General features: G+C 45.1%; 1 protein-coding gene across 1 annotated transcript in view; it reads left to right on the top strand.

Moving 5' to 3' along the window:
* The first annotated feature begins 3061 nt into the window (after positions 1-3061).
* ALOX5 (arachidonate 5-lipoxygenase) overlaps positions 3062-27620 on the top strand; it is a 54532-nt gene continuing 29973 nt past the window's right edge. Inside the window, exons 1-3 of the mRNA XM_060125838.1 lie at positions 3062-3211; positions 10528-10726; positions 15194-15275. Of these exons, the coding sequence (XP_059981821.1) occupies positions 3062-3211; positions 10528-10726; positions 15194-15275 (431 nt within the window). The remainder of the gene's footprint in view (positions 3212-10527; positions 10727-15193; positions 15276-27620) is intronic.

Genomic DNA, 27620 nt, shown 5'->3' with positions numbered 1-27620 from the left:
ATGAATATTCATAACATCATTATTCATTATAGCCCCAACTCAAACTTCCATCATCTGATGAATGGATAAGCACAATGTGGTGTATCCATAAAATTGATTATTATTCAGCAACAAAAAGGAATAAAGTACTGATACTTGCTGCAATGTGGATGAATCTGGGGGGGGAAATGATACTAAGTGAAAGAAGTCAGTCACAAAATGGCACATATTGTATGATTCCACTCATATGAAATGTCCAGAATAGGCAAATCTATAAAGCAGAAAATAGGTGTGTTTACCCTGACTGGAAAGATGAGGAGGGCAATGGGAAGTGACTACTAATGGAATGATGAAAATATTCTGAAATTGATTGTGGTGATGGTCTCAGAGCTCTCTGAATATTGCTAAACACCACTGACTTGTATGCTTTAAATGAGTGAATTGTATGGCATGCTAATTACATCTCAATAAAGCTGTAACAAAGAAGGAGGGAAGGAAGGAAGGGAGACGGGGAGGGAGGGAGGGAGGAATGGAGGAAAGAAAGAATGAAAAGCATGCAATGATGGACTTTAAGGCAGTAGATGATCCCACCTATGTTAAAGAGAAATAATTCTAGCTAGAGAATTGGGGAACTGGTGGGGGGATGGGAGTTAGACTAGAGGTAAAGAGATTAGGTAGGAAGCAGTCACTACAGTCCATACGGGAGGTGCTGAAAGCCTGAGCCAGGGCAGAGCAGTGAGGACAAGTTGGAGATATTTTGGAAACTATCCCAAGGTGGCAAAGTTTCTATGAAACAAACATTCCGTGTTCTGCATGAGAGTAAATGGCATGAGTATAAATTAACTCAGTGCTTGGGGAAGTAGCTTAATAACGTTAAAAAGGTCTTAAAATGTTCATACGCTTTGGCCCATTTCTAAGTCCCTATATTAAGAAAAATTTTTTTAATGTTTTAAGCACAAAATATGTACTATAGCATTATTTATGAGGGAAAGCAACCTAAATGCCCAAGAATAGTGGACTAATTAAGGAAATGGTGGTATATCCATAGAATTAAATATTACACAGTCAATGAAATACTTAAAACGTGAAATTATATAGGAAAATACGTTATAATATTAAAGAAAATGGAAATAAAACAGGAAATTGCACTTACAATGTGCTCTTAATGTAAAAATGTCTAATGTAATTAGTAAATGTTTACTAATTGTTTTTTCTGCATATTGTTATGAGTTTTATTTGTGTATCAAACTTTTCTTTATTTTCTAAAAAAGATAGTTCATTACTTTCATCAAAAAATATGTTGTATTTCCTTTTTTTAGCGAAACAATAGCCCTATTATTCTTAGATTTGAAGGACAATTCCATAGCAATCCTTCACACCTTCTCCAGGGTTTCCTGGAACATATATTTTGCGTGGCAGGGGTTGGATCCCACTTTTGTGCTATCTTCATCCACCCTATCTCAGCTGTAGCCCGAGTCTTTCATGTCCTACAGTTTGATTCCCAGAGAATCCCTCTGGTGTTTGTCCTTTGATAAATAAAGCCAGTCCCACTGAAATCTGCCCTCATCTCCCACCTGTAGAGAATGGCAAGTACTCACTCTCTCTCTGTCCAGAGTGGTGGTCCTGTCAGGCAGAGGAGAAAGCGGGACTTGCCACCAGATGGAGCCCAGGCTCCCAGAAATGGGGAGACTGCCTTGAGCCTGCCTCTTTGCCCGTCTCCAAAAGTGAGTGTGCAGAACAGGTGACTTCATGTACCCACCACCTCACGTGGAATGAACTTATTTTTAAATTTAGTTCAACTCATTACTGAATGTGTACCACAGTCAGACCCAGTTCTGAAGCTGGGTACAGAGGACGTGTAGGGGAATACAGAAGACTTCTGAGATCAGGTCACAGCAGTTGGAAAGCTTACCACCCGCACGAAGCTTCCTTCTAGTGTCCAAAGCCTTTTACTACCATGCCTTCCAAGCCTCGCCCATCATCAGTTAGAAAGCCGATAAAAAATTTTTAAATAAATTAAAATATTAATTAATTAAAAGTAAATGATAGCCAACCAATTACTCTGCCAGGCAGCTGGTTTTCCAAGTACCACCTCTAACTCATGGAACATCCTTGCTGTGGAGTCCACATCTTCTTCCCTAGGACTTCCAGCCATGGTTCTATTCCCAGAAGCCATCTCCAAACAAGTCTACCCCCTTTCCCATCACACGCCCAGCCTCCCTGCCCCCGAGTTCTGCAACCCCTCGCCTCCGAGCGCATCAACCTCCTCCAGACAGCCCCTTAGGTGTCCAGATTCGGGTTTTCTTATCCTGGCCTCCCTCTCTCTGGCTGCCCTCCTCCCACTACACACTGACAATCTCCAGGCCTAAGTGTGGCTGGCACCTGACTCACCTCAGTGCCCACCTGCACCCGGCACAGAGTGACGTTCAACCAAGCCTGTGGAAGAAGCCAATGCCCACGGAAGTCTCTGCGCTCCACAGTACCAGCTCAGGTGTCACCCCTCCAAAAGCTTTCCTGACTCCCCAGGTGGGCTCCTCTTCCCTCTGTAGACTCCCAGAGCACCCCTGCTCTCAGTAATCACAGCATGGCTAAGTGCCCCAGTCGCGCGGCCTCCCTCTAACCCTGGGGACTTGGTGAGAGCAGGAACTGTGTCTGGTTTTCCAGGCATCCCTGGAGTCCAACCCTAATGCCTCACAAGGGCCTGGCAGTGAGGGAAGCCGAGGCAGGAGGGAAGGGTGAAGAGAAACTGAGTGAGAGAATGAATAGAGGGAGGGAGGAGGGGATAGCAGCTGAGGTGGCCCCAGTCCCCTGACTGCCAAAACAGAGGCCAAGTGGAGGAGGTGAGGTGCAGGAACGGGCGCGCTTACCGAGTCCGAGGCGGGTCCGGCGAGGTCAGAGCTCCGGGAGGGCGGGGCCGGGGGCAGGGCGGGCAGGAGGCGGAGGGGGGCGGCAGGGGCCCCGGACGCTCAGAGGCAGGAAGCTACCGCGCGGGGTGGGCGGGGGGCGTAGACCAGCGTACCGGCGCGCGAAGGCTCTCAGTGCTCGCTGCGCCCGCGCCCCGCGGTCCTCGCTGCGCGCCACCATGCCCTCCTACACCGTCACCGTGGCCACCGGCAGCCAGTGGTTCGCGGGCACCGACGACTACATCTACCTCAGCCTCGTGGGCTCCGCGGGCTGCAGCGAGAAGCACTTGCTGGACAAGCCCTTCTACAACGACTTTGAGCGCGGCGCGGTGAGGACGCCCGGCCCTGACGGGCTGGGGTGGCCGGGACAGGGTGCGGACGTCGGGGCGGCTGGGACCCAAGTTCGGGGGCGAGGGGCTCTGAGAGGCCACTTAACTGGGCAAGCGCTGTGACCCCCATTACTTGGGCCCCACTTCCTAGGACTCCACAGATGGCACCTCGGCTGTGGGGAGAACGCGCAGGGCTGGGGGTCCAGAGGCCTGAGTTCCATCCGGCCCTGACCACTAGCTCACTCTGCCCCCTCTCTGGGCCTCAGTTTCCCCAAATGTAAAGTACAAGGGTTGGCTTCAGGCTGGTCTAGGAGTTCGAGCCGGTGGCCCAGAGTGGCACTAGCTTATGTCTCCACACCTGGGCAGCTCACATTCTCAGGAGAGGTCCCCAGAGGAATGCAGAGGGAAAGAACGAGAGACCCAGGCCAGGAGAAGCCTTTTGCAAACCTGGAGGTCGTCGCTGGCTCCCAGCAGAGTGTACACCAGGGAACACTCCCACCCTGAGTGTGAGGGCTCAGAAGAGCAAGAGGGAGGAGGGCTTCCCCTCTCCCCTCCTCACCAGAGACCCTGGAGCCTGAGAGTTCAGGGAGCAAAGGGAGCCCGTGTTGACTGCACGTCTAGTCTGTGGTGCCAGGTGCTGTGTGAGGATTCATTCAGAAGTGGGCTCCCCATGCTGACCTGGCGTGAATTCCAGCCTGTAGCTTTCTCTGTGAGCAGCACAGCAGGTGGCGATCTTCACCAAGTGTTTGGTGTGATGTGCCCAGTCCACTGGGCTTATTAAGTGCTCATTACTTAAGTGCTCATGAAGTGGCTCTTGTGACAGCTCCAACACACTACAGGTGCCCAGGAAATATCTGTTCCCTTCTGCCACCCCCAGCTTCTGAACTGGACCAAAAAGACTTAGATTTCACAAAGCTGTCTTTTTTATCTCTTCATTATTTGGTTGAACCATAAGGAATTGCTCATAGTTGACTATTTTTGACAAAACTGGCAATTTCATATGGTTCAACCAAATACTTCTTGGATAATATTCATGAAGCGTGTTTTAGGTCTGCAGAGCCTAAAGTAAGCAAATAATAGCCCACTCCTTTTCCAGATTCCAAACTCAAAGTGAGCTTGATTCCTACCCAGGAGCCTCAGAACCTCGCTATAAGCCCATCTGACACTTAGCCAAGTTCGTCATATTAATGTGGCTAGAGTACCCTTCTAGAAGAGTTAGGTGTTGAGTATAAGAACTACCTCCTATTGTTTGGTTTCCCCAACCAGGGAACTGGCCCAGAGGATGGTGGTGCAGGAGGGCTAATGGGTCATCCATTTGGGATAATGACACCCTCGGCCATTCTGAAGCACCGTCAGAATTATTTCCATTATTTCATGGATTCCCCCAACACTTATGGGAGGAGAACAGGTTACAGACTTCTCTGCCTTTATAAGTAGTCCACAGTGGGTCCGTTCTCCTCCACATACGACACACATCAGTGTGCAGCATAAGCAGCTGGGTGTGGCTTCTCAGAGGGGAGGTACGGGGGTGTGACCATAAAAGGGTCGTTAGAAGAGGGGTGAAAGCATCCCTCTGTTCATTATTTCCCCACCCTGAGAATTCATTCAAATGACATTATGATTAAACACTTCAGTGAGAGTCCCAGCAGCAAATTTCAGGAGGGATTTGCATGTCACATTTCCATTGTGGTGAGAGGGGGCAGGTCAGGAGGGGCACTGCAGGGGAATCGCTGGCTCCAAAGGCTCTTTGAAAAAAATCATCTTTTAAGAAAGCTTCTGCTTATGCAAAGTTACTCCACACTTGGTCTTGCACAGCCCAGATCTACTTCCTCAATCTCCAGCCAATGTCTCTTAAGGACAATCCGTCCCATTTGGGTAAAGGTGAAGGAGAAATCTTAGAGGAAATACTTGCAGAGAAGATAAGGCTAACCCATTTTACCCGAAAAGTGTTACAATCATTATAGATAATAACAGTTACAGTAACAACAATAAAGACTTTTTCTGGGCAACCAATTCAGTCATTTCCAGCTCATTGGCAGGTCAATACCGCATTCTCCCATGCAAAATTCAGTCCTATAAATGGATGGGACTGATTTTTTTCTCAATAAATTGAGTCACAAATCCCTGGTTATTCTCATCAGAGTTCTGCCAAGTGATTCAGGACAGGATTGGGAATTGGGGTCCTTCGCAGGTGAGATTGTCCTGTCAAGCGTCACGCCATCTGCTGGGAAAGCCCAGGCGGTGGACCCACATAGCCCAGAGACGTAGCCCAAATTTAGCAAATTGATTTGTTTCTTTGGCTCTGTCGATTTAAAGTAATTCAAGTCCTGATGGGATAACTTTCACAGATCCGAAGATTTCTGGGAAATCTTACCTGACCCTTTTTCATTCCCTGGCAGCACTTTTAGGAAAGCGAAAGGCAGTAGGGTGATGCTTAGTATATCACCCTTGAATGTACTCAGTACGTGTGAACGAGTCTTACAACTATACTTCTTAAATATTTTCCGTGAATATTCTTACAATATATTCATGAAGAATGTATTCTAGAATACCGCCTTCTCAGAAACGATAATATAGTACTGAAGAGTAAATATTTCCTTCTGACCCTCAATCTCTCTATCCCCCACCTTCCCTCTCTGTCCCATCTCTTCCCTACATTCTGCCTCTTCTTCCTCCTTCTCTTCCTTCCTCTGCTCCCTATTCCCCACAATTCCCCATGTCCCTCGTTTCTCTCTTGTTTACTGCTCCAATTTCTCCCTTCTGCTGTCTCCTAGATTCCCCCAGCTCCCCCATTCTTTGCTCCCTCAGCCCCCTAACCACTGCCCCTTTTCTCCCTCTCTCTGCCCCAGCCTCTCCCTTGTCCACCCCTTAATCATCTCCCTCTGTCTCTACTCCACAGCCCCCTCCCACCACCCACCAGCCCCTCACTAGCCCCCTCCAGGACAGGCAGTCCAGGCTGGACCACATCATGACTCTTCTCTGTCCTTGCTCTAGCAGGGATCTGGGGCAGAAACAAATGAAACCTTTCTTTAAATGCTGATATAAAGATCAAGCAGGATTTCCCTGGTGGTGCAGTGGTTAAGAATCCACCTGCCAATGCAGGGGACATGGGTTCGAGCCCTGGTCCGGGAAGATCCCACATGCCGCGGAGCGGCTAAGCCCGTGCGCTACAACTCCTGAGCCCACATGCCACAACTCCTGAAGCCTATGCACCTAGAGCCCTTGCTCTGCAACAAGAGAAGCCACCACAATGAGAAGCCCGCACGCCACAACGAAGAGTAGCCCCTGCTCGCCACAACTAGAGAAAGCCCGTGCGGAGCAATGAAGACCCAACTCAGCCAAAAATAAATAAATTAATTAATTAAAAAAAAAAAGATCAAGCAAAAAACTGGCCAGCTAACAATTTGCTGAAATATTCAAAAGCCTTAAAGTTGTGTATCCAATAGAGGATTGAGAGCAACCGGTGAAATCAGCAAACTGGCCATTCTGAGGAAGGACTGGTGAATATCACGTTTCCCAGGCTCCATGTCTCTTTCCAGTGTCTGACCACTGCACCCACCACCTCTGCCCCGAGAACTCCATGCTCCAGCCTCCTCCTCTCACATGCGAATTCCCCACCTCCTTTCTCTACATTCAGAATGCCCTACCCGTTCCCCTTCTTCTCCACTCAACTCACCTCTGAAATCTTACCAACTCCCAAGAGCTGCCTCAAATGCCACCTTGTAGGAAGCTTTTCCTTGTCCTCCACCCCACCCCACATTGCCCCTTCATACTCCATGGAGGGCTTGAACCAGGGCTCAAAGCCGGGTCACCTGGCTCCCAGGCCAAGGCTTTTCCCACAATGTGGCCATGGGAAACAGTGAGAGGAACCCAGGTTAGGCCATCACACAGGTGTGGGTTCCAATCGTGGGGCCACCAGTTACTCACTAGCATGGTAGCTGCCTGACCTCTCTGAGCCTCAGTTTCCAACTGTAAAATGAGATAATCATCCCCTCGGCCATGCACATGTCCTGTATTTTTTGAGGGCCTGTTATGCTCCGTGCCATCCATTGTTGATACTGTATCCTGTTCAGAATGGACATGTGATATTAACGTGTCAAGGCAAATTAGTCAACAAACACAGTATCCACCCAGCATACTGGCCCAGGGAGAGGAGGAAGGAAGGTTGTCACACCCTGTAGCTCTTTGTATCTTCCAAAGACCTGACTTGGCTGTTTGACACACAGGACCCTGAGATCTTCCTGGAGGCCCCTCTCTATCCCCTGTGACTCTCCAGCAGTGGCGCCCTTGGATGCCAGTGTCAGTGTCACTGGACTTTGTCCCTGAGACTGCCTGAGTTAGGTGGGACTGAACTCGGGCCCTGGTTCACCTCCTGTAGCACCGGGCCTGAAGCCACGGCCAGCCAGAGACAAGCCAGACTGGCAGTCCTCTCGCATTGCAAGACCCTGTCAGATGGCCTACTGAGTCCCTGTAGGTCTGTCCAGTGATTTCATCCGGGTGAAACTCCAGGGCCCTCTGCCAGGTGCCTGTGGGTCATTGGGAAAGGGTGACCTGGAGGGCCCATTCTCCTGTGACTGCACCATAGGTGTGCCCAGGGTGACCCTGCTCTCCCTTCTCTCAGAGAAGCTACTCCGTCTCTTCCTTATCAGTCCCCACCCTCAGTTGGACATCTGGCCCTCCCTCTGAGAATCGCCCTGGAGAGACTCCCTGGGCCCCATCTCCCTTCCCTTTGTGATCCAAGGCTCCTCCCTGCCATGAGAGTCGCCCACCTCAGATGCTTATGGCGCCTGTTATTTTAGATGGCCATCCTCTCCCCCTTCGCCTCAGCCTCCCAGACGCCTGCAGCCTCCTGTAGCCCCTCGGAGCCACAGGAAAGCCACTTCCCTTGGAGCAGCCAACCCGAGCCCAGGCCCAGGCCTCAACCCACGCTGATTTCCCTTTGCTCGGCCTGCACTGCCAGCAACAAAAATGCCTCCGGTTCTCACTCGGCCTCAAGACCCCTTCTCCATCCTCACGGGAATTCCCTTCAGGTTTTGAGCCAAGTTGTTTCTGCTCATGGGCTCAATGTCTTCCTCCCGTCTCTACTTCTGGCTACTCAACGTGGCACATGTAGTCAAGCATGGACCTCAGCGCAGGGGCCCATGCTAGCTCAGAGCTGCTCGCAGGCAGTGTGGGACTTGCTGACGCCCCAGGAGTCAAGGAGGGAGGACCAGGTGGTTCTGATACACACAGCAGCTGGTGGCCTGTGCCTCTGGAGAAAGGAGCCCACTCAGGCATCATGTCATTTGGATTTCTCAATGGTCCTGCAAGCTAAGCGTGATCTCCCCTTCATAGATGAAGAAACATAGCCTCAGAGAGTGTAACAGTGTGCCCTGGCCCATGGTCAGTTACTTTGGAGCTGGGATGTGAACTCAAGGCCCCTGAGGCTTTCTGAGCTGCCCTGACACTCAGGCTCACCTCGCCCTCTGCCCCTCACTGCCCTCCCTCCAGTCCTCGGTGGGAATCTCTGTCTTGACCCCGCAAGAGGGCCACGGTTCTCTGCAGATACTCGTGGCAGGTGGGACTTCGAATGGGGTGGGCCCTGCAAACGTCCGGTCTTAAGCCACCAGTCCCCACTCTGCTTCTCCAGGTGGACGCTGGGCCCCTTGCTCCATCAAAACCTTCCTGCCCTGGCCCACTGATGCCTCAGCTCAGGGGCCTCCCTTCTCTCCCCACCCCTGGGAAGCCACCCAACAAGAGCTGTGTCCTTCCTTTCCTCTCCCTCCTCCCAGCTCCTTAGGTCATCCAGCCCCTCACTGGGACTCCTCTCCCAACTCTATCCGGGGCCTACCGCCTTCTCCCCACGGATCGGCGCCCTGTGGTACAGACAGGCCCCTCTGCCTGAGGTCCCACGGGCCCTGGGGGGCAATGCTCTCTGTGACCTCACCTGTGGCCCCTGGTATGCCAGGGGCCATGCTGTGGGGCGGGAGGGTTCTTTGACCTGCAGGTTGGGCAGGACAGATGTGCTGGTACACCTGTTAGGGACCCAGCCCACAGGCTGGCTCCTCTGTCCCCAGAAAGTGTTTCTAACTGAGGACCCAGGCCCAGACCACCGGGCACTAGGAAGAGACTTCCCTTTCTGACCACAAGCATCTGGCATCTGAGGCAGCCAGGACATGCGAGCTGCTCACTGTGCTCAGAGCCAAGGGCTTTGCTGAAAATGTTCAACTTCCCACTCCCTTTAAGAAGTCCTCCCAGTGGCATTTGGAGGGAGAAGGATGGAAATGGGGATGCATGGGGTCATGTGCGAGATGAACACCCTTCCCTTCCACTTACTTCACCATCACACTGAGAACTCTAAGCCTGCCACCGAGGAGAAAGTTCAAAGATGGGTGAAATCTGGCTTAGAAAGTGCCTCAGAGGGCATTGAGTCTGGGGCTCCCCAAACATACTGGTCTTTGGAACGCCCGATGCAAAGCTTGAGCCCCCATCCTTCCTTCCCATCTGCCATCCGCAGATCATGCAGCAGCCATGGAGCGGCTGCCCTGCACTGCCACTGTGCCAGCCGCCTCCTGGGGTCAGGAGCCTGGCAGCAGCCCGGGGAGCAGTGCTGCACGTGGCCTGAGGTAGCAAGGCCAGCCTCAGTCCACCACTGTGCCTTGGATAGAGTGGAAACTGCTTATCTGATTCTCTTGGCATCACTGTGGCTCAGTGAACTGCAGAGGCCCCAGGACAGCTTGAACTGTGTGACTTCACTTTTATCTGAGCCTCCCCGTTTGCACTCAGTTATTTGCCCCACTGAGAATGAGAGAGAGATGGAAAGACCTGGATTGGAATTCCAGCTCTGCCAATTAGTAGTAGAAGTGGGGCTTACTGAACCTCACTGTCTTCATCTGAGACACAGGTCATAACTCCCCACCCCTCCCAAAGTTGTTGTGGGATCTATAGCAACGTCAGCAAGCCCTTTGCAAGCTGTAAAGGGCCGCCCTTGTGTGCGAGGGCCAGTTTGTCCATCTAGCCCTGTAAGGTAGCAGGGCCAGCAGCCTTGCTGCCCTTGTTGTGAGTGGGGGCAGCTGCAGAGGCCCTCACCGAGCCTGGCCTGGCACTGGGCTGTGCGCAGACAGCAGAATGGCTCTCTCTGAGCAGCGCCATCCCTTGCTCGCTAGACTTACATCTCCTAAGGGTAGAGCTGGGGAATTGGGCACCTCTGTCACCCAGGGTGCAGCAGAGCCGTGCCAAGGACAGGCATTTGGCAGACATCTCAGCTACATGGATTGAGGGTGATTCAAAGGCTCAGGAGCTCCCAGATGGTCTGACTTGGCTTTTCTCCTTCTCAGGTTGATTCTTACAATGTTGTAGTTGATGACGAACTGGGCGACATCCAGCTGATCAGAATCGAGAAGCGCAAGTACTGGCTCCATGACGACTGGTACCTGAAGTACGTCACGCTGAAGACGCCCTGCGGGGATTACATTGAGTTCCCCTGCTACCGCTGGATCTCAGGCGAGAGCGAAATCGTCCTGAGAGATGGACGAGGTGAGCGGCTCAGTCCCCTTCCACTCCCTGGGCTTCCGGGGAATGAGAGAGTTTGCAGGCCCTCCTTCCTCGAAGAACTGTATCCATGGGAATAATAACCATGCTCTCCGTGGTTGAGCACCTGCTTCGTGCCTCGATGCACCTGTAGGAGGTGTGACCTTCCTCCAGGTACTAACAAGCCCCAGGTTCAGAGGGGGAAGTGACAGGCCCCAGGCTCCATCCAGCCATGTCCCCTCTCTGCTATAAAATCCTCCAGGAGAAGATTATGACCCCCTTTTTGCCAGAGGGTAACTGGGGTCCCTAGTAACGCATACCCCTGGGACGTGCCCCTGGATGGGCAGTTCTTCAGCTGAGTTCTCATCTCTCCTCTCTGTGAGGTCACAGTAGGGCTTGGGCTCCAGGGACCCCATGCAGGCCAGGACAAGGAAGGGGTTGACCAGGAGTGCCTGAGTGCCAGCTCAGAGGAACTGTGGGCAGGCCTGGTGTTCGACGGTCACCGGTCATTAAACATGAAGTCCCACTTTTTGCTGAAAGAGAAAAGAACCTAAAATATACCCTCTTAAGCAAGACCCTCAAATGTGCAAACCCCAATCTGGTACTTCCTCGGGAGGCCATTCTTGGTAAGAGACACGCAGCTGGCCTGGCTGGAGGAGGAGGAGAGAGGAGCAGATGGCGGGGGTCAGCTAAGGCCTCTTTCCCTCCGAATGACGCCCCCCTTGCTCACCAGCCTCTTAGCGTGTGTGAGTCAAATCCATGCCTTGGCAAAATCCTGCCTTACTTTAGTCATGACCCTTCAGCGTGCTCACTCTCGAAACCTGAAATGATCTAGTGCATCCACTAGAATAATGAGGAGGGGGACAGCTGCTGCTTCCAGTGCCACAGATTAACACCTCCTAGCTGACAACACATTTCCTATCACTAGTTCATTTGCTCTTCACAGAACTTTGGCAGCATAGGTAAGATGAGAATGATTAGTACCCTCTCTATTTTAGCTAAGAAAACCAAGACACAGGAGGAAAAGGTCTTCTCTACCTGGTGTTCTTAAAACTACCAGGCCACATCCCATTGCTTCTGACATGGAATTTAACTTAAGAAACAAAATTCAAAAAAAAAAAAAGAAACAAAATTCCAAGATTATTTCTGAACTAAATGATTGGGGCAGGAAGGATTTTTATCCCCTGTCTTCATGGCAGGGAAGATCACAAAAGTTACTGTGTCTTACGGTGGCCAGCATGGGAAAGGCTGCAGACAGGGCACTTCTCATTTACCAGGACTGTAGAAACACGAGCTCCACATCTCCCTCCTGCCCCCCTCCTACCCACGGTCTCGGATGTGTAGTCCTTCTTCCCACGGACCCCGAATCTCTTTCCAACAAAAAAGCATATGGCACTGTCCAGTTGGGATATTTAGAAGGTGTAGGCCAGCGTGCAGGGCCATTAGAACTCCTAGTCCTGGTGCGGTCGGGGAAGGGAAAGAATGTGAGAATAACCCAAAAGGGAAGTGTCCTGGAGCCAGAGCTGCCTTGGGAGGAGCTCTGGTCCTCAGCAGAGATGCAGACAGCCTGGGGAGACCCTACAGAGAGAGGCTGGGGAAGAAGTGTCCTCTCCTCACTGTCCCGTACCCTCCAGTCTCTGGTCAGGGTTTCCAGTGGCTGAACCAAACGTGAAGCCCACTGATGCATTGATCAGGGACATTCAGGGACAGGACAGGTGAAGGGTGGATCTGGAGGGGCACATGGGAGCCACCCAGTATGTTCCACTTATCAGTTGCTGGGTAGCAGTCTTAGTGGCTTTAAACAGCCATTTCATTTTGCTCATGATCTTAGGGGTCAGGAATTTGGGAAAGGCTCAGCTGGGTGGTCCCTCTGTGAGCCATGGGGCATCCGCTGAGAGGGGAAGGGCTGGAGGATTCGCTTCTAAGATGGTTCTCCTCTCGTGTGCTTCAGGGCTCCGTGGTCTCTCCCTCTCCACGTGGCATCTCATTTTTAAGGCTTCCCCGTAGAGCCTGGGCTTCTCACAGCTTGGTGGTCTCAGGGTAGTTGCACTTCTTTTTGTGGTGGCTGGCTTCCAAAAGCAAGAGACAGAAAGTGGAAGCTGTCAGTTTCTTCAAGCCTGGCCCTGGAAACTGGCCCAGTGTAACTTCTACCACGTTCTATTGGTCCAAGCAGTCACAGAGCCCACCCAGACTCAAGGGGAACATAGACCTCCTCTCAATGAAAGGAATGTCAAAGAATTTGTGGCCATCTTTGGTCCACCACATGGCACAACAACCAACCCTTTGGGCAACCTGGAAGTGGGGGGGCCCAGCCCACAAGCGATTCAATCACTCACCACATAGAAACCTCTGGAATCTAATATTTCACCACTGCACTTGGGGTGACCATAGAAGTCAGAGGGCTCTCTCTGTGGTGACTGACATTTTTGTAAAATACAATAAAAACTAACTACTAGAAAAATGAAATAAAAAACAAACCAAAGCCATTCAAAATACAAGCCCTGTTTTTATTATCAGATGCAACAGTCAGAAGTATTTTAGCAAGTTACTCTAAGTTTGTAAACCTGTACACTCAACCTCTGTTCTCACCTCATTGCAGACCAGCACCCAACAGTTCTGAGCCTCACAGAGCTCTCTGGCCCCTTGCACCTCTGCCTGAGGCAGCTCCAGTCCCAGGCTTGGAACTGGGGCCCAAAGAGGAAGATCAGTGGGTCACTGTGGTCCCAGGGATTCCAAGCATCTATGTGAAAGACTCATATCAGTCTTTTGGAATCTGTCCCCCTGAACTCTGCTGTAGTCAGTCCAGGCTTTGTCACCTGCCTTGTTCCCAGAAGTTCTGTTAGTCAGGGGGCCAGGAAGAAGGATGCTATATGCAATTTGAAACTTGGTAGGTTGCAATTTTACACGTTCTCCGACTTACTCATACAGTAAAGCTAAAGAGATACAGCTCCTCAGAGCAAGGTGCCTGAGAAATAAGCAGGTTCTTTAAGGGTGGATAAGAGATGACGAATGTGCCAGTGACAGCTGTTGTTACATTTAATACTCACCTTGCCTTCAATGGCCTAGAGCCTCCCCACTTATTTACAAAAATGTCAGTCTGTGATGGAATGGAAGTTTTAAAAAGCCGGCTCTTCACCACAGAGAGCTGGAGAAGCTCTTCACTGCAGAGGCCCCCTTTCCAGGAGATGCTCTGGAATCCTGCCAGTCGGGGTTCCGTTGACTGTGTTCACTGATTTTACCCTAAATAATAGTATAAAGGGTAATCTCGATCTGACCTCTCCTGCTCTAAAGGCCCTGAGAAGTGTGACCAACCGTGCCCTTAGCCACCTGCCCACTGCTGAAATGAAAGATGAGACACCTTTGAAGTCTGGCTTAGAGGGAGGAAGAGGACGCTCAGGTCCATGATAATTATAAGGACAACAGTGATAACCATGGTTCCCATTTACTAGGCACTTACTGGTCCTAAGCACTGTATGGAGTGATTTGCTGCAGTCTCTCACTAAATCCTCACCATGGCCCTAGAAATAGGCATTATTATCTCCATTTTACATGGGAAGAAGCTAAGGCAGCTTGCTCAAGGTCACACAGCTGTAAGTGACACAGCCCTAGTCCAAACCCAAACCCAAGAACATCTCTTCTAAAGCCCACACTCTAGGACATGACAGGCTGTTTTAGAATGAGCTCCATTCTCATTCCTCTGTGTAGCCACCACAGGAAACTGGACAGTGTCAGCATCTGTGTATTGAATCTTAAGTCACACATTTCTCCAGGAAGCAACCAACTGGACTTAGAAACACAAGAGCCATGAGTCCCTGCTATTCTCTCAGGCAACATGGAAACCCGCAGTGGCCATTTCTGCTCTGCGTGAGAAATGCAGGAATGAACTGCCCTGAAGTGGTTTGAAGAGATCCACCAAAGATCACGGAATGCCTTTCCTCTGAAGTGGAAGAGCAGCTCTGCACCAGGGGCCCCACGATTCTTGGCAAAGGCAGTGTCCTGGGAGCCCCCAGGTGGAAATCCACAGGCAGGCCAGAGATGGGCACACTGCCTGCCAGAGAATCATTGGTCTGCCTTCCTGTAATTCACGATGAGAACCAAGCCTGGCTTATGTATCTGGATGTGATTCTCAGAACCCCGAGGTTCAGAGCCCCCAGGCTTGCTGAGTGAGCAGACAGGAGGAGGAGGAACTGGATTTGTCTTTTATAAAGAGAGTTAGCTAACAGCATGGGATTTGAGTCTTGTGTTGAAAATCCACTAATTAGGTTGTGACCTTGGGTAAAGTTCAAGGGCAAATCTATTCAACCTCCCCACGCCCCCATTTCTTTGCTATAAAATGAGGGAGTGTTCCGAGGCTTAAATGAGACGATACACATGAAGCACTTGGCTCAGGAAGGGTGTCTGAGGGAAACCTGAAAACTGGATGTTATTAATGTGCTTCCCTAGGCTCTTCTCACCCATGTCCTTTTCTCACAGCAAAGTTGGCCTGTGATGACCAAATTCACATTCTCAAGCAGCACAGACGTAAAGAACTGGAAACACGGCAAAAAGAGTATCGGTGAGTTCTGACATCAGACCAAATGGCTTGGGGCCATGGTGTCTTCTATCTCGGGGGCATAACCCTGCCCACAGTTTATGGCCCATCATTGCTGGTACATGATGACCAAGGGACCAGATCCCTTCAGTGCTCCTCAATACCCAAGTTCCACCTTACCACCACTCCAGGCAGAGATGGTGAAAGAGTTATGAAAAACTTGGGATCAACCGTATTGGCATTTAGGAGGAATGGGACAGTAAAGGCTTGAATTCACCTTGATGTTCTCCCACTCCCATTGTAAGAATTACCCTTCACTTTTTATGTCTTCTTATAATAATTCAGTTATAAATGTGATACATAATCTATAAGAAAATTGACAAATCTTTAGCTAACAGACTAAGAAAAAAGAGAAGACTCAATTTATTAAAATTAGAAATAAGAGAGGGAACATCAATACCAACCTCACAGAAATTAAAACGAATGAAAGGGAATAGCATGAACAATTGTATACCAACCAATTAAATAACTTAGATGAAAAGGACAAATGCCTTAGACAGAAACTGCCAAAGCTGACTCAAGAACAAATCAAATGAATAGACTGATCACAAGAAAAGAGAGTGAATACTAACTTTAAATTAATTTTAAAACTTCCTACTAAGTAATTTTAAAACTTCCTACAAAGGAAAGCCCAGGCCCATATGGCTTCACTGGTGACTTATGGCAAACATTTAAAAAATTAATACCAACCCTGCATAAACTCTTCCAAAAAATAGAAAAGGAGAGAACTTGTCTCAACTCATTGTATGAGGCCAGTATTATACCCAAACCAGACGTCATAAGAAAACTACACATCAATATCTTTTATGAATATAGATACAAATATTTTCAACAAAATATCAGCAAACAAAATCCAGCAGCACATAAAAGACATTATACAATATGAAGAGGTGGAATTGATTTCAAGTATGCAAGGTTGGTTTAACATCCAAAAATCAATTAATGTAATATACCATATGAAGAAAGAACAAAAAATACATGGTCAAAAACAATACATGATCATCTTAATAGACACACAAGAAAGCATTTGACAAAAATTTTAAAAAACACTCAAAAAATAGGAACTGAAGGGAACTTCCTCAACCTGATAAAGTGCATCTACAAAAAGTTCACAGTTAACATCATACTTAATGGGAAAAGACTGCATGCCTTCCTCCTAAGATCCAGGAACAAGATAAGTATATCAGCTTTTGCCACTTCTACTCAACATTGTACTGGAGGTTCTAGCCAGGGCAATTAGACAAGAAGGAAGAAAAAACATCCGTATTGGAGAACAATAAGTAAAACCATTGCTATTCACAGAGGACATGGCCTTGTGTGTAGAAAATCCTAAGGAATTCACCAAAAAAATCATTGGAACTGAAAACAAGCAATATTGCAGCATATAAGACCAATATGCAAAATTCAGTTGTTTTCTATTTGTGAGCAATCAATAATTTAAAATGAAAATAAGAAAACAGTTCCATTTACAATAGCATCAAAAGGAATAAAATATTTATGAATAAATTTAACAAAAGAAGTTTAAGACTTACACAATGAAAACTACAAAATACTGTTGAAATTAATTAAAGAAGAGCTAAATAAGATGAAAGACATCTCATGTTCATGGACCAAAGGACTTACATTGTTTAAATGGCAATACTCCCCAAAGCAATGTACAAATTCAACACAATCGCTATCAAAATCCCTGCTGACTTTTTTGCAGAAATTGACAAGCTGATTCTAAAATTCATATGGAAATGCAAGGAACCCAGAGTAGTCAAAACAATCTTGAAAAAAAAGTAAACAAAGTTGGATGATTCACACTTCTCAATATCCCAAGTACTACACCACTGCAATAGTCAAGACAATGTAGTATTCACATAAGGATAGACGTATAGATCAATGAAATAGAATTGAGAGCCCAGAACTAAGCCCTTACACTTACGGTCAATTAGTTTTCAACAGAGGCAACACGACCATTCAATGGGGAAAGAAGTCTTTTCCACAAGTGGTGTTGGGACAACTGAATAGCCACGTGCAAAAGAATGAAGTTGAACCCTTACCTCACACCACATAAGTAAATTAAGTTAAAATGGATCAAACACCTAAATGTAAGAGCTAAAACTATAAAACTTTGAAGAAAACATGGATAAATCTTCATGACTCTGAATTTGGCAAAGGATTTTTATATATGACCATGAAAGCATAAGCAACAAAAGAAATACAGATAAGTCGATGTCATCAAATGTTAAAACTTCTATGCTTCAAGGACACCACCAAGAAAGTGAAAGAACAACCCACAGAATGGGAAAAAATATTTGCAAATCATGTGTCTGATACGGGACTCGGATCCAGTACATAAAGAACCCTTACAACTTAATGATAAAAGGTAAATAATCCAATTTAAAAATCGGCAAGGACCTGAATTGATATTTTTACAAGGAAGATATACAAATGACCAATAAGTACATGAAAAGATGCTTGACATCATTATTCATCATGGAAATGCAGATCAGCACCACAGTGAGATACCACTTCACACTCACGAGGATGGCTAGAATCAGAAAGTCAAACAATAACAACGTGAGGATGTGGAGAAGTCAGAACCCTCATACACTGCTGGTGGGAATGTAAAATGTAACAGCTGCTTTGGAAAACAGTCTGATAGTTCCTCAATCTATTAAACACAGAGTAACCATATGATCCAGCAATTCCATACCTAAGCATATACCCAGGAGAAATGAAAACTTATGTTCACACAAATATACCTGTGCATGAATATTTATAGCATTATCCATAATAGCCAAAAGGTGAATACAACCCAAATGTTCATGAACTGATGAATGTCAGTGGTATATCTATATAATGGAATATATTTTGGCCATAAAGAGGAATGAATAAACACTTCTCCAGAGCAAATATATAAATGGCCAATAAGCACATGCAAAGATGCTCAAAACCATTAGTCATCAAGAAAATGCAAATTGAAAGCACAATGAGATACCACTTCACACACACTAGGATGGTTGGAATTAAAAAGACAGATAATAAGAAGTGCTATGAAGCATGTGGAAAAACTTGAGCCCTCATATATTGCTGGTGCAATGTAAAATGAAGCAGCCACTTTGGAAAACAGTTTAGCACTTCTACCTCTAGGTACTTACACAAAACTAATGAAATCATATATCTACACACACAAAAAAACTTATACACAAATATTTATAATAACACCATCCATAATACCCCCAAAGTAGAAACAACCTAAATTCTGTTAATTGATGAATGGATAAATAAAATGCTGTACATCCATGCAATGGAATATTATTTGGCATTGAACTATGGATACATGCTAAACTATAGATGAACCTCAAAAACATTATAATAAATGAGAAGGTCATATACAAAAGGCCACATGGTGTATGATTCTATTTATATGAAATGTCCAGAAGAGGCAAGTCTATAGACACACATTAGTAGATTAGTAGTTGCCTAGAGCTGAAAGTTGGGGGTGGGACATGGGGAATGACCATTACTGGGTACAAAGTTTCTTTTGGGGTGAACATATTCCAAAATTAGATTATGGTGATGGTTGCTCAACTCTGTAAATATGCTACAAACCTCATAATTGGATACTTTTAAGGGATGAATTTTATTGTATGTAAATTATATCTCAATATAACTGTTTTTAAAAATAATACATGAGCAAGAGTGCACATCTGGAAAGTGGTGGTCAGTGGACTCTATCCAGCCTATAAATGTGTTTAATGGGTCATTGTGGAATTCTGAGTAAACAGGGCTCATTCTCTAGGTTTCCCCAGTCCAACACCAGTCTATCATCTATATCAAGGCTTCTTTCATTTCCTACTTTGGCCCCTGGAGACATTTGAGTTTGAGACTCCTTCCAAGGGAAGGAACAGTCAGCATGGTTAACTGGGCAGGGGCGGGGGTTGGGGGGTGCTTTTGGAGAGTGATGACTGTTACACTTTTCACATCTTCCTCTATAGTTCCAATTCTTACAAGGAATATGTAATATGTCAGGTTCTGTTTTTTTTTTCAATCCAGTAAAGCAAGAGAAGGGGAATAATGTAGAAGCAGAATAATGTAGAAGCAGGAAAAATACCTGTAATCCATCCATTTTCACTTTTATTTCTTTGGGATTATATTGTATACATGACTTGACAGCCCCCTTTTTTTCCCTTACAAGTATAGCAGAATCATTTCCCCATATTTAAAAAATCTCATCACAAACATGATTCTAGTTTTTATATAATATTTCATTGTATAGATGCACCATACTTTACTTAAACACCAACCTGACTGGACATTTAGGAGGTTTTTAATTTTTTATTCTTATAAACAATGTGAAAATCTTTCCTTTTTGTGTGTATTATTAAGTATTTCCTCAGGATGGATACCCAGAAATGAAATTACTAAGTCAAATAGTAGAAGTTATTAGTATATATAGACAAATTTCTCTTCAAAAATCTTTAACCATTTTTCATGATCAGTGTGTAGATACCTATTTCACTAATCCTTGCTGTAGCTGGGTGGTATCTTCTATTTTTTTAACTTTTCTAATTCTTTCCCCCTTTCATGGACCCACTGCTGTCCAGTGGTTGAGAAGTCCCCACTGAGGCCGCTGATTGCCTCAGTCTCAAAATTATCTTTAGCTCTATCCCCCGTTCCTTCAAAAACTTACATTTCCATGAAACAGAATGGAAAATGAGAAACAGGGCCATACACACATGGATACTTGATATATTACAGAGGCTCTGACAATGAGTAGTGTGGGACTATTGGGAATCCATAGAGAACAGAGAGAGAAAAGTGGAGGAAGAGAAAAAGGAGAAGAAATTGGACTCTACATCATATCATTCAGAAAACTCATTGTTGGGTTGAATAGACTTAAATGTTAAAGGCAAAACTATAAAACTTTTAAACTATAGAAGATTCTTCTTCATGACCTCAAGGAAAAAAGATTTTTCAAACAAGACTCAAAATGTACTAACCATAGAGGAAAAGAATAAACTCACCTATCTCAAAGTGAGGAACTTCAGTTCACTACAAGACACCACAAAGAGAGTGAGGAGAAAGTTCACAGAGTGATGGATAAGAATTATTATTTATCATGTACCAAGAACCCTTACAAATCTACAAGAAGAGCATTGTCAATTCAGTAGAAAAATGGACACTGCAGTCACTGCACAAAATATAAGCAGCAAGTTTATGAAAAGGTGCTCAACCTCATTTGTTATCAGAGGAATCAAAAGTAAGATCACAATGAGCTACTGCTACTACTGCTGCACACACACACACACACACACACACACACACACACGGGCAAAACTGAAACAACTTGACAATACCCAAGTGTTAAAGAAGGTATGAAGGGATGGGAAGACTCATACACTGCTGACAGGGACATAAATTGAAACAACCTCTGTAGAACACAGTTTTGCAATATTTGGTGAAATTGAAGCTACATTATAATCTTTGACTCAGAAATTCTACTCCTGGATCTAAATCCAGGTGTGCAGGTGCACCTGGATACATGTACACAGATGGTCACAACAGTATTATTTATGAGAGCCAAAAAAATGGAAACCACCCAATGTCCATCAGAAGTAGAACAAATAAATAAATTGTGATAACTCTACGCTGCAAGGAAGAGCAGTGAACCGTTGGTACCCACAGCAACATGAACAAACCTCACTAACACAGCGCTAAAGAATAGAAACCAGACACATGTCCAGCCAGTCCATGAGGTTTGAAATTATATTGCTTAGGCAAAGTTGTATAGCAGTGGAACAATAAACAATAGCCGGAACCGATTATCACAAAATCAAGGTGATCGGGGAGGTTGAGTGGGCAGTGGGTGTGGAGGCTACTAGCAATGTTCTGATTCTCGATCTGGATGTTGCTTATACAGATGTCTTGTGCATTTTTATGCATATGTGAGTGTGTGAGTGCATATATACACATACATCCATATATTTATATATTCTTTTCCAAAATAAAATTTTTAATGAAATTTTTATGATTTTTAGTGCCAGGTATGGAAGAATAATCTGCTAATGCAGTGCATAATGTTAAGGGTCTATGAATTTGCAATTTGTTGTAGAATATTTGTGGGTAAGCCTCTCAGCTCAGGCACCATATGATGTGTTTTGAGACTTTTGTAGTTGGTGCAGTGCACAAGGCATTGTCCAAGAGCTATGCACCGCCCATTCCCATCCTAAAGGGCTGGCGTTCATATGCCCCTTCCACAGCTTCCCTCCCCACTTCAACCACCCAGGGAAAGCCCCTACAGTGAGCACTCCACGTGCTTCTGGCCTTGTGGAAGGAGGGAGTCCTAGACTGTGGCGAGTTAAACAGCTTCCAGAGAATCAGGCTAGTTTGTGTCCTGTTAAGAGAGTGGACAGCAAATCTTATCAGTTCCACACTAATTCAGTTAATGACTAAAAGTCAGTCTTACAGGCATTTTGTCTTAACCCAGTATTTTCCAAAGTGTGCACTGGAGCAACTGGTCCCAAAACTTTCTCCCCAGAAGAGGGTCCCATGGTAAAAAAAAGTTTGGGAAACTGTTTATCACATCCCCCTTCTAGAGGTTCACAATGCACATAAGCATCGAGGATTCTGAGAAGTTCTGGAGTAATGGACCCTGGTTAATTTTTTTTTTTTTTTTTTTTGCGGTACACAGGCCTCTCACTGTTGTGGCCTCTCCCGTTGCGGAGCACAGGCTCCGGATGCACAGGCTCAGCGGCCATGGCTCACGGGCCTAGCCGCTCCGCGGCATGTGGGATCTTCCCGGACCGGGGCACAAACCCGTGTCCCCTACGTCGGCAGGCGGACTCTCAACCACTGCACCACGAGGGAAGCCCTCTTTTTTTTTTAAAACCCAGTGTGTCCCAAGAGAATTTGACATACGACTTTTAACATCGTGCAGAACGATTGCTCCATGCAGCACCCTTTGAGATACACCCCTTCCCCAGGGAGAGGTAGATTCAGTGGTGTGTTGGTTTTACAGAGACGGGGCTCTGGCAGGGTCTAGGGAATGGGGCAGAAGGTTTTCTGGTGAGATAGTCTGCCCCTTTCTTAGATCTAATCATCGTTTCTTCCTCCTTCTACTCATCTGTCCTTTTCAGACCTCCTCCTCTGCTTCCGTTCAGGAAACACTGAATTTTGCACCGTCTGCATATTCTTATAGTTCCTCTTTCATATGAACTCACAGGCTTCCAGATTAGAGTTTGGAAGTAACAACTAAGAATAATCTCCAGTATGTCAAAAGCTGGCAAGTCCAGCTGGCTCTCGTCACTCAATCAGCCAGGCAGGGACATGGAGAATCCCACACAGGTCATAACCCAGCATCCATGTTCTCTCACTATGACTGCATATACCTGCGTGGTACACACACACACACATACACACACAGACACACACACACACACACGCAGCAGAATGTGTTTTCATCTAATCTACATCATTTAACCTAATCATTCTGTGACTTGCTTTTTTTCCAGTGGTCCTTCTGTTTTAAAGAGCAGCCAGTTGACACAGATAGGTGTCATCCATTCATTTTAACTTCTGTGTAGTGCACCACCATGTAAGTAAACCACTGTGTTCACCCACTTCCCTGCTGGTGGACGTGTGGGTGGTCTTTAATTTCTGGCTGTTGCAAGCCACACCACAATAAGCTTCCACATATGTCTTGTCTCTTGGTGCTCTCCTGAATGAGTTTTTCTAGGGAACATCCCTAGGAGTAGACACCAAAGTTTGCAGACCACGTGTTAAGTTTTCTAAATATTGCCAACTGTTTTCCAAAGGGATTCTGCCAATTTTCACCCTAAGAGCTGTTCCTGAGTTGCTGTTTCCCTACATCACTGACCCACTTTGCACTTTGAGACATTTGCATCCTTCTCAATCTAATGTGTGTGCAATAGTATCTCATTGTTTCCCTTGTCCTTAAACTGCCACATATTTCTTGCTTTATGTGAAGGTACCATAACTTATTCAACCATTCTCCTATTGATGGACATTCAGCTTGTTTTCCATTTGTATATTGATTTGGTTTCAGTGCCTGATGAACATAGATGCAAAAATCCTCAACAAAATACTAGAAAACAGAATCCAACAGCACATGAAAAGGATCACACACCAAGATCAGGAGGGGTTTATCCCAGGAATGCAAGGATTCTTCAATATACGCAAATCAATCAATGTGATAAACCATATTAACAAATTGAAGGAGAAAAACCATATGATCATCTCAATAGATGCAGAAAAAGCTTTCAACAAAATTCAGCACCCATTTATGATAAAAAACACTCCAGAAAGTAGACATAGAGGGAACTTTCCTCAACATAATAAAGGCCATATATGACAAACCCACAGCCAACATCATTCTCAATGGTGAAAAACTGAAACCATTTCCACTAAGATCAGGTACAAGACAAGGTTGCCCACTCTCACCACTGTTATTCAACAGAGTTTTGGAAGTTTTAGCCACAGCAATCAGAGAAGAAAAAGAAATAAAAGGAATCCAAATTGGGAAAGAAGAAGTAAAACTGTCACTGTTTGCAGATGACATGATACTATACATAGAGGATCCTAAAGATGCTACCAGAAAACCACTGGAGCTAATCAATGAATCTGGTAAAGTAGCAGGATACAAAATTAATGCACTGAAATCTCTTGCAGTCCTATACACTAATGATGAAAAATCTGAAAGAGAAATTAAGGAAACACTCCCATTTACCGTTGCAACAAAAAGAATAAAATACGTAGGAATAAACCTACCTAGGGAGACAAAAGACCTGTATGCAGAAAATTGTAAGACACTGATGAAAGAAATTAAAGATGATACAAACAAATGGAGAGATATACAATGTTCTTGGATTGGAAGAATCAATATTGTGAAAATGCCTATACTACCCAAAGCAATCTACAGAGTCAGTGCAATCACATCAAACTACCAAAGGCATTTTTCACAGAACTAGAACAAAAAATTTCACAATTTGTATGGAAACACAAAAGACACTGAATAGCTAAAGCAATCTTGAGAAAGAAAAATGGAGCTGGAGGAATCAGGCTCCCTGACTTTAGACTATATTACAAAGCTACAATAATCAAGACAGTATGGTGCTGGCACAAAAACAGAAATATAGATCAATGGAACAGGATAGAAAGCCCAGAGTTAAACCCACACATATGGTCACCTTATCTTTGATAAAGGAGACAAGGATATACAATTCTTCAATTGTATACAATACAATTCAGCCTCTTCAATAAGTGGTGCTGGGAAAACTGGGCAGCTACATGTAAAAGAATGAAATTAGAACACTCCCTAACACTATACACAAAAATAAACTCAAAATGGATTAAAGACCTAAACGTAAGGCCAGACACTATAAAACTCTTAGAGGAAAGCATAGGCAGGACACTGTATGACATAAATCACAGCAAGATCCTTTTTGGCCCACCTCCCAGAGAAATGGAAATAAAAACAAAAACAAATGGGACCTATGAAACTTAAAAGCATTTGCACAGCAAGGGAAACCATAAACAAGACGAAAAGACAACCCTCAGAATGGGAGAAGATATTTGCAAATGAAGCAACTGACAAAGGATTAATCTGCAAAATATACAAGCAGCTTATGCAGCTCAATATCAAAAAAACAAACAACCCAATCCAAAAATGGGCAGAAGACCTAAATAGACATTTCTCCAAAGAAGATATACAGATTGCCAACAAACACATGAAAGAATGCTCAACGTCATTAATCATTAGAGAAATGCAAATCAAAGCTACAATGAGTTATCACCTCACACCAGTCAGAATGGCCATCATCAAAAAATCTACAAACAATAAATTCTGGAGAGGGTGTGGAGAAAAGGGAACCCTCTTGCACCGTTGGTGGGAATGTAAATTGATACAGCCACTATGGAGAACAGTATGGAGGTTCCTTAAAAAACTAAAAATAGAACTACCATATGACCCAGCAATCCCACTACTGGGCATATACCCTGAGAAAACCATAATTCAAGAAGAGTCATGTACCACAATGTTCATTGCAGCTCTATTTACAATAGCACATGGAAGCAACCTAAGTGTCCATCGACAGATGAATGGATAAAGAAGATGTGGCACATATATACAATGGAATATTACTCAGCCATAGAAAGAAATGAAATTGAGTTATTTGTAGTGAGGTGGATGAACCTAAAGAGTGTCATACAGAGTGAAGTAAGTCAGAAAGAGAAAAACAAATACTGTATGCTAACATATATATATAGAACCTAAAAAATATAAAAAATGGTTCTGAAGAACCTAGGGGCAGGACAGGAATAAAGACGCAGATGTAGAGAATGGAGTTGAGGAAATGGGGAGGGGGAAGGGTAAGCTGGGACGAAGTGAGAGAGTGGCATGGACATGTATACACTACCAAATGTAAAATAGATAGCTAGTGGGAAGCAGCCGCATAGCACAGGGAGATCAGCTCAGTGCTTTGTGACCACCTAGAGGGGTGGGATAGGGAGGGTGAGAGGGAGGGAGACGTAAGAGGGAAGAGATATGGGGATATATGTATATGTATAGCTGGTTCACTTTGTTATAAAGCAGAAACTAACACATCATTGTAAAGCAATTATACTCCAATAAAGATGTTTAAAGAAAAAAAAAAGAATGACCAAATTCCCTTCCCAAAGCTTTACAGTAATTTTCAATCCCACCAAAAGTATGTAAAAATATACTATTACCCATACGTTCACTAATACCTGATAACATCAATCTTTTAAATTTTTAACAATCCAGGAATCCTTAAGTAAGAGCCGCTGCTGTCTTAATCTGCATACCCCTGACCACTGATGGCTTTAGCCTCTGCATTGCCTATTTATGTGCTTTATTTTCCTGTGGGTTTATTATTAATCTAAAGCAGCTCTTTATATATTAAGATTGTATCCCTTTGTTATATATATAGTGTGTATCATTTGTCTTCAGTTACTTTTGTCACAGGTTTTAGCTTTTTACTTTCTTAATATATATATTGTTTTTCTTTGTAACTTTTGAGTTTCCTGCTTTGCTTAAGAAGGCCCTCCCCACCCCAGTGTTACATAAATTCTCATCTTTTTGTCTAATATTTTTATAATTTTATTTTTAACTTTAGGCTTTTAATTCATCGGCTATGTATTTTTATACATGATGTGAAGTGGGGGTCAAATGTCCCTGGTATCATTTATTACATAATGTTTCTTCCTGCTGCTTTGGGATGACACCCACAGCGCATGGAGCTGGCGTGGTGACCCCGTACATGGGCTCTGCAGCCGGTGTTGGGCTCAGCTCCCACTTAACTGCCACACTCTGTCCTGTGAAAATTGTGTAATCTCTTTGTGCCTCAATTCCCCCATCTGTAAAATGGGGGAAATAATAGTACCACTTCCTAAGGATTTTGGAAAGAATTAAATAGGTTACACCATGAAAACACATAGACTAGTATTTGACACATAAAAAGCACTGGATAAATATTAGCTAGTTTTGTATTATATCCACATATTTTCTTGGGTCTGTTTTTCTACTCCATGGCCCAGTGCCATCTTTTGGTTACCAGAACTTTCTAATAAATGTGAATAGGCGTTATGTTATCTTACTGTTCTTTTTAAAATTTTTCATGATGAGAATAGCTTTGAATGACACGTGTGTCCTGTAGCGACATTTTAATAATGTTGCATCTTTCCACCCATTTAGATCTTGTGTGATGTCCTTCAATAGAATTTCTACTTTTTCTTCATGAAGTTCTTTCACCTTTCTGGTCACTTTATACCAAGGGAAACTATAGCTTTTGCCATTCTAAGTAGGGTGTTTTTCCATTTGCCAATGAATATTGCTGGGATAAAGATAATTACTCATTATTTAATATTTACTTTGTATTGACACCTTACTAAATTATTTTATTGTCTCCTTTTTTTAAAAAATAAATTTATTTGTTTATTTATTTATGGCTGTGTTGGGTCTTGGTTGCTGTGTGCAGGCTTTCTCTAGTTGTGGCGAGCAGGGACTACTCCTTATTGCAGTGCGGGGGCTTCTCTTGTTGCAGAGCACTGGCTCTAGGCACACAGGCTTCAGTAGTTGTGGCACGCGGGCTCTAGAGCGCGCAGGCTCAGTAGTTGTGGTGCACGGGCCCAGCTGTTCCGCGGCATGTGGGATGCTCCCAGACCAGGGCTCAAACCCATGTCCCCTGCATTAGCAGGCGGTTTCCAAACCACCGCACCACCAGGGAAGTCCAATATTGTCTCTATTTTTAAGTGAGTCTTTTTAATTGCCCAGTTATTTGA

The sequence above is a fragment of the Lagenorhynchus albirostris genome, chromosome 16, assembly GCF_949774975.1.
Source record: "Lagenorhynchus albirostris chromosome 16, mLagAlb1.1, whole genome shotgun sequence".
NCBI classification, from domain to species: domain Eukaryota; kingdom Metazoa; phylum Chordata; class Mammalia; order Artiodactyla; family Delphinidae; genus Lagenorhynchus; species Lagenorhynchus albirostris.
Note: the sequence above shows the minus strand (reverse complement) of the source record. Positions and strands in the feature narration are given on the sequence as shown.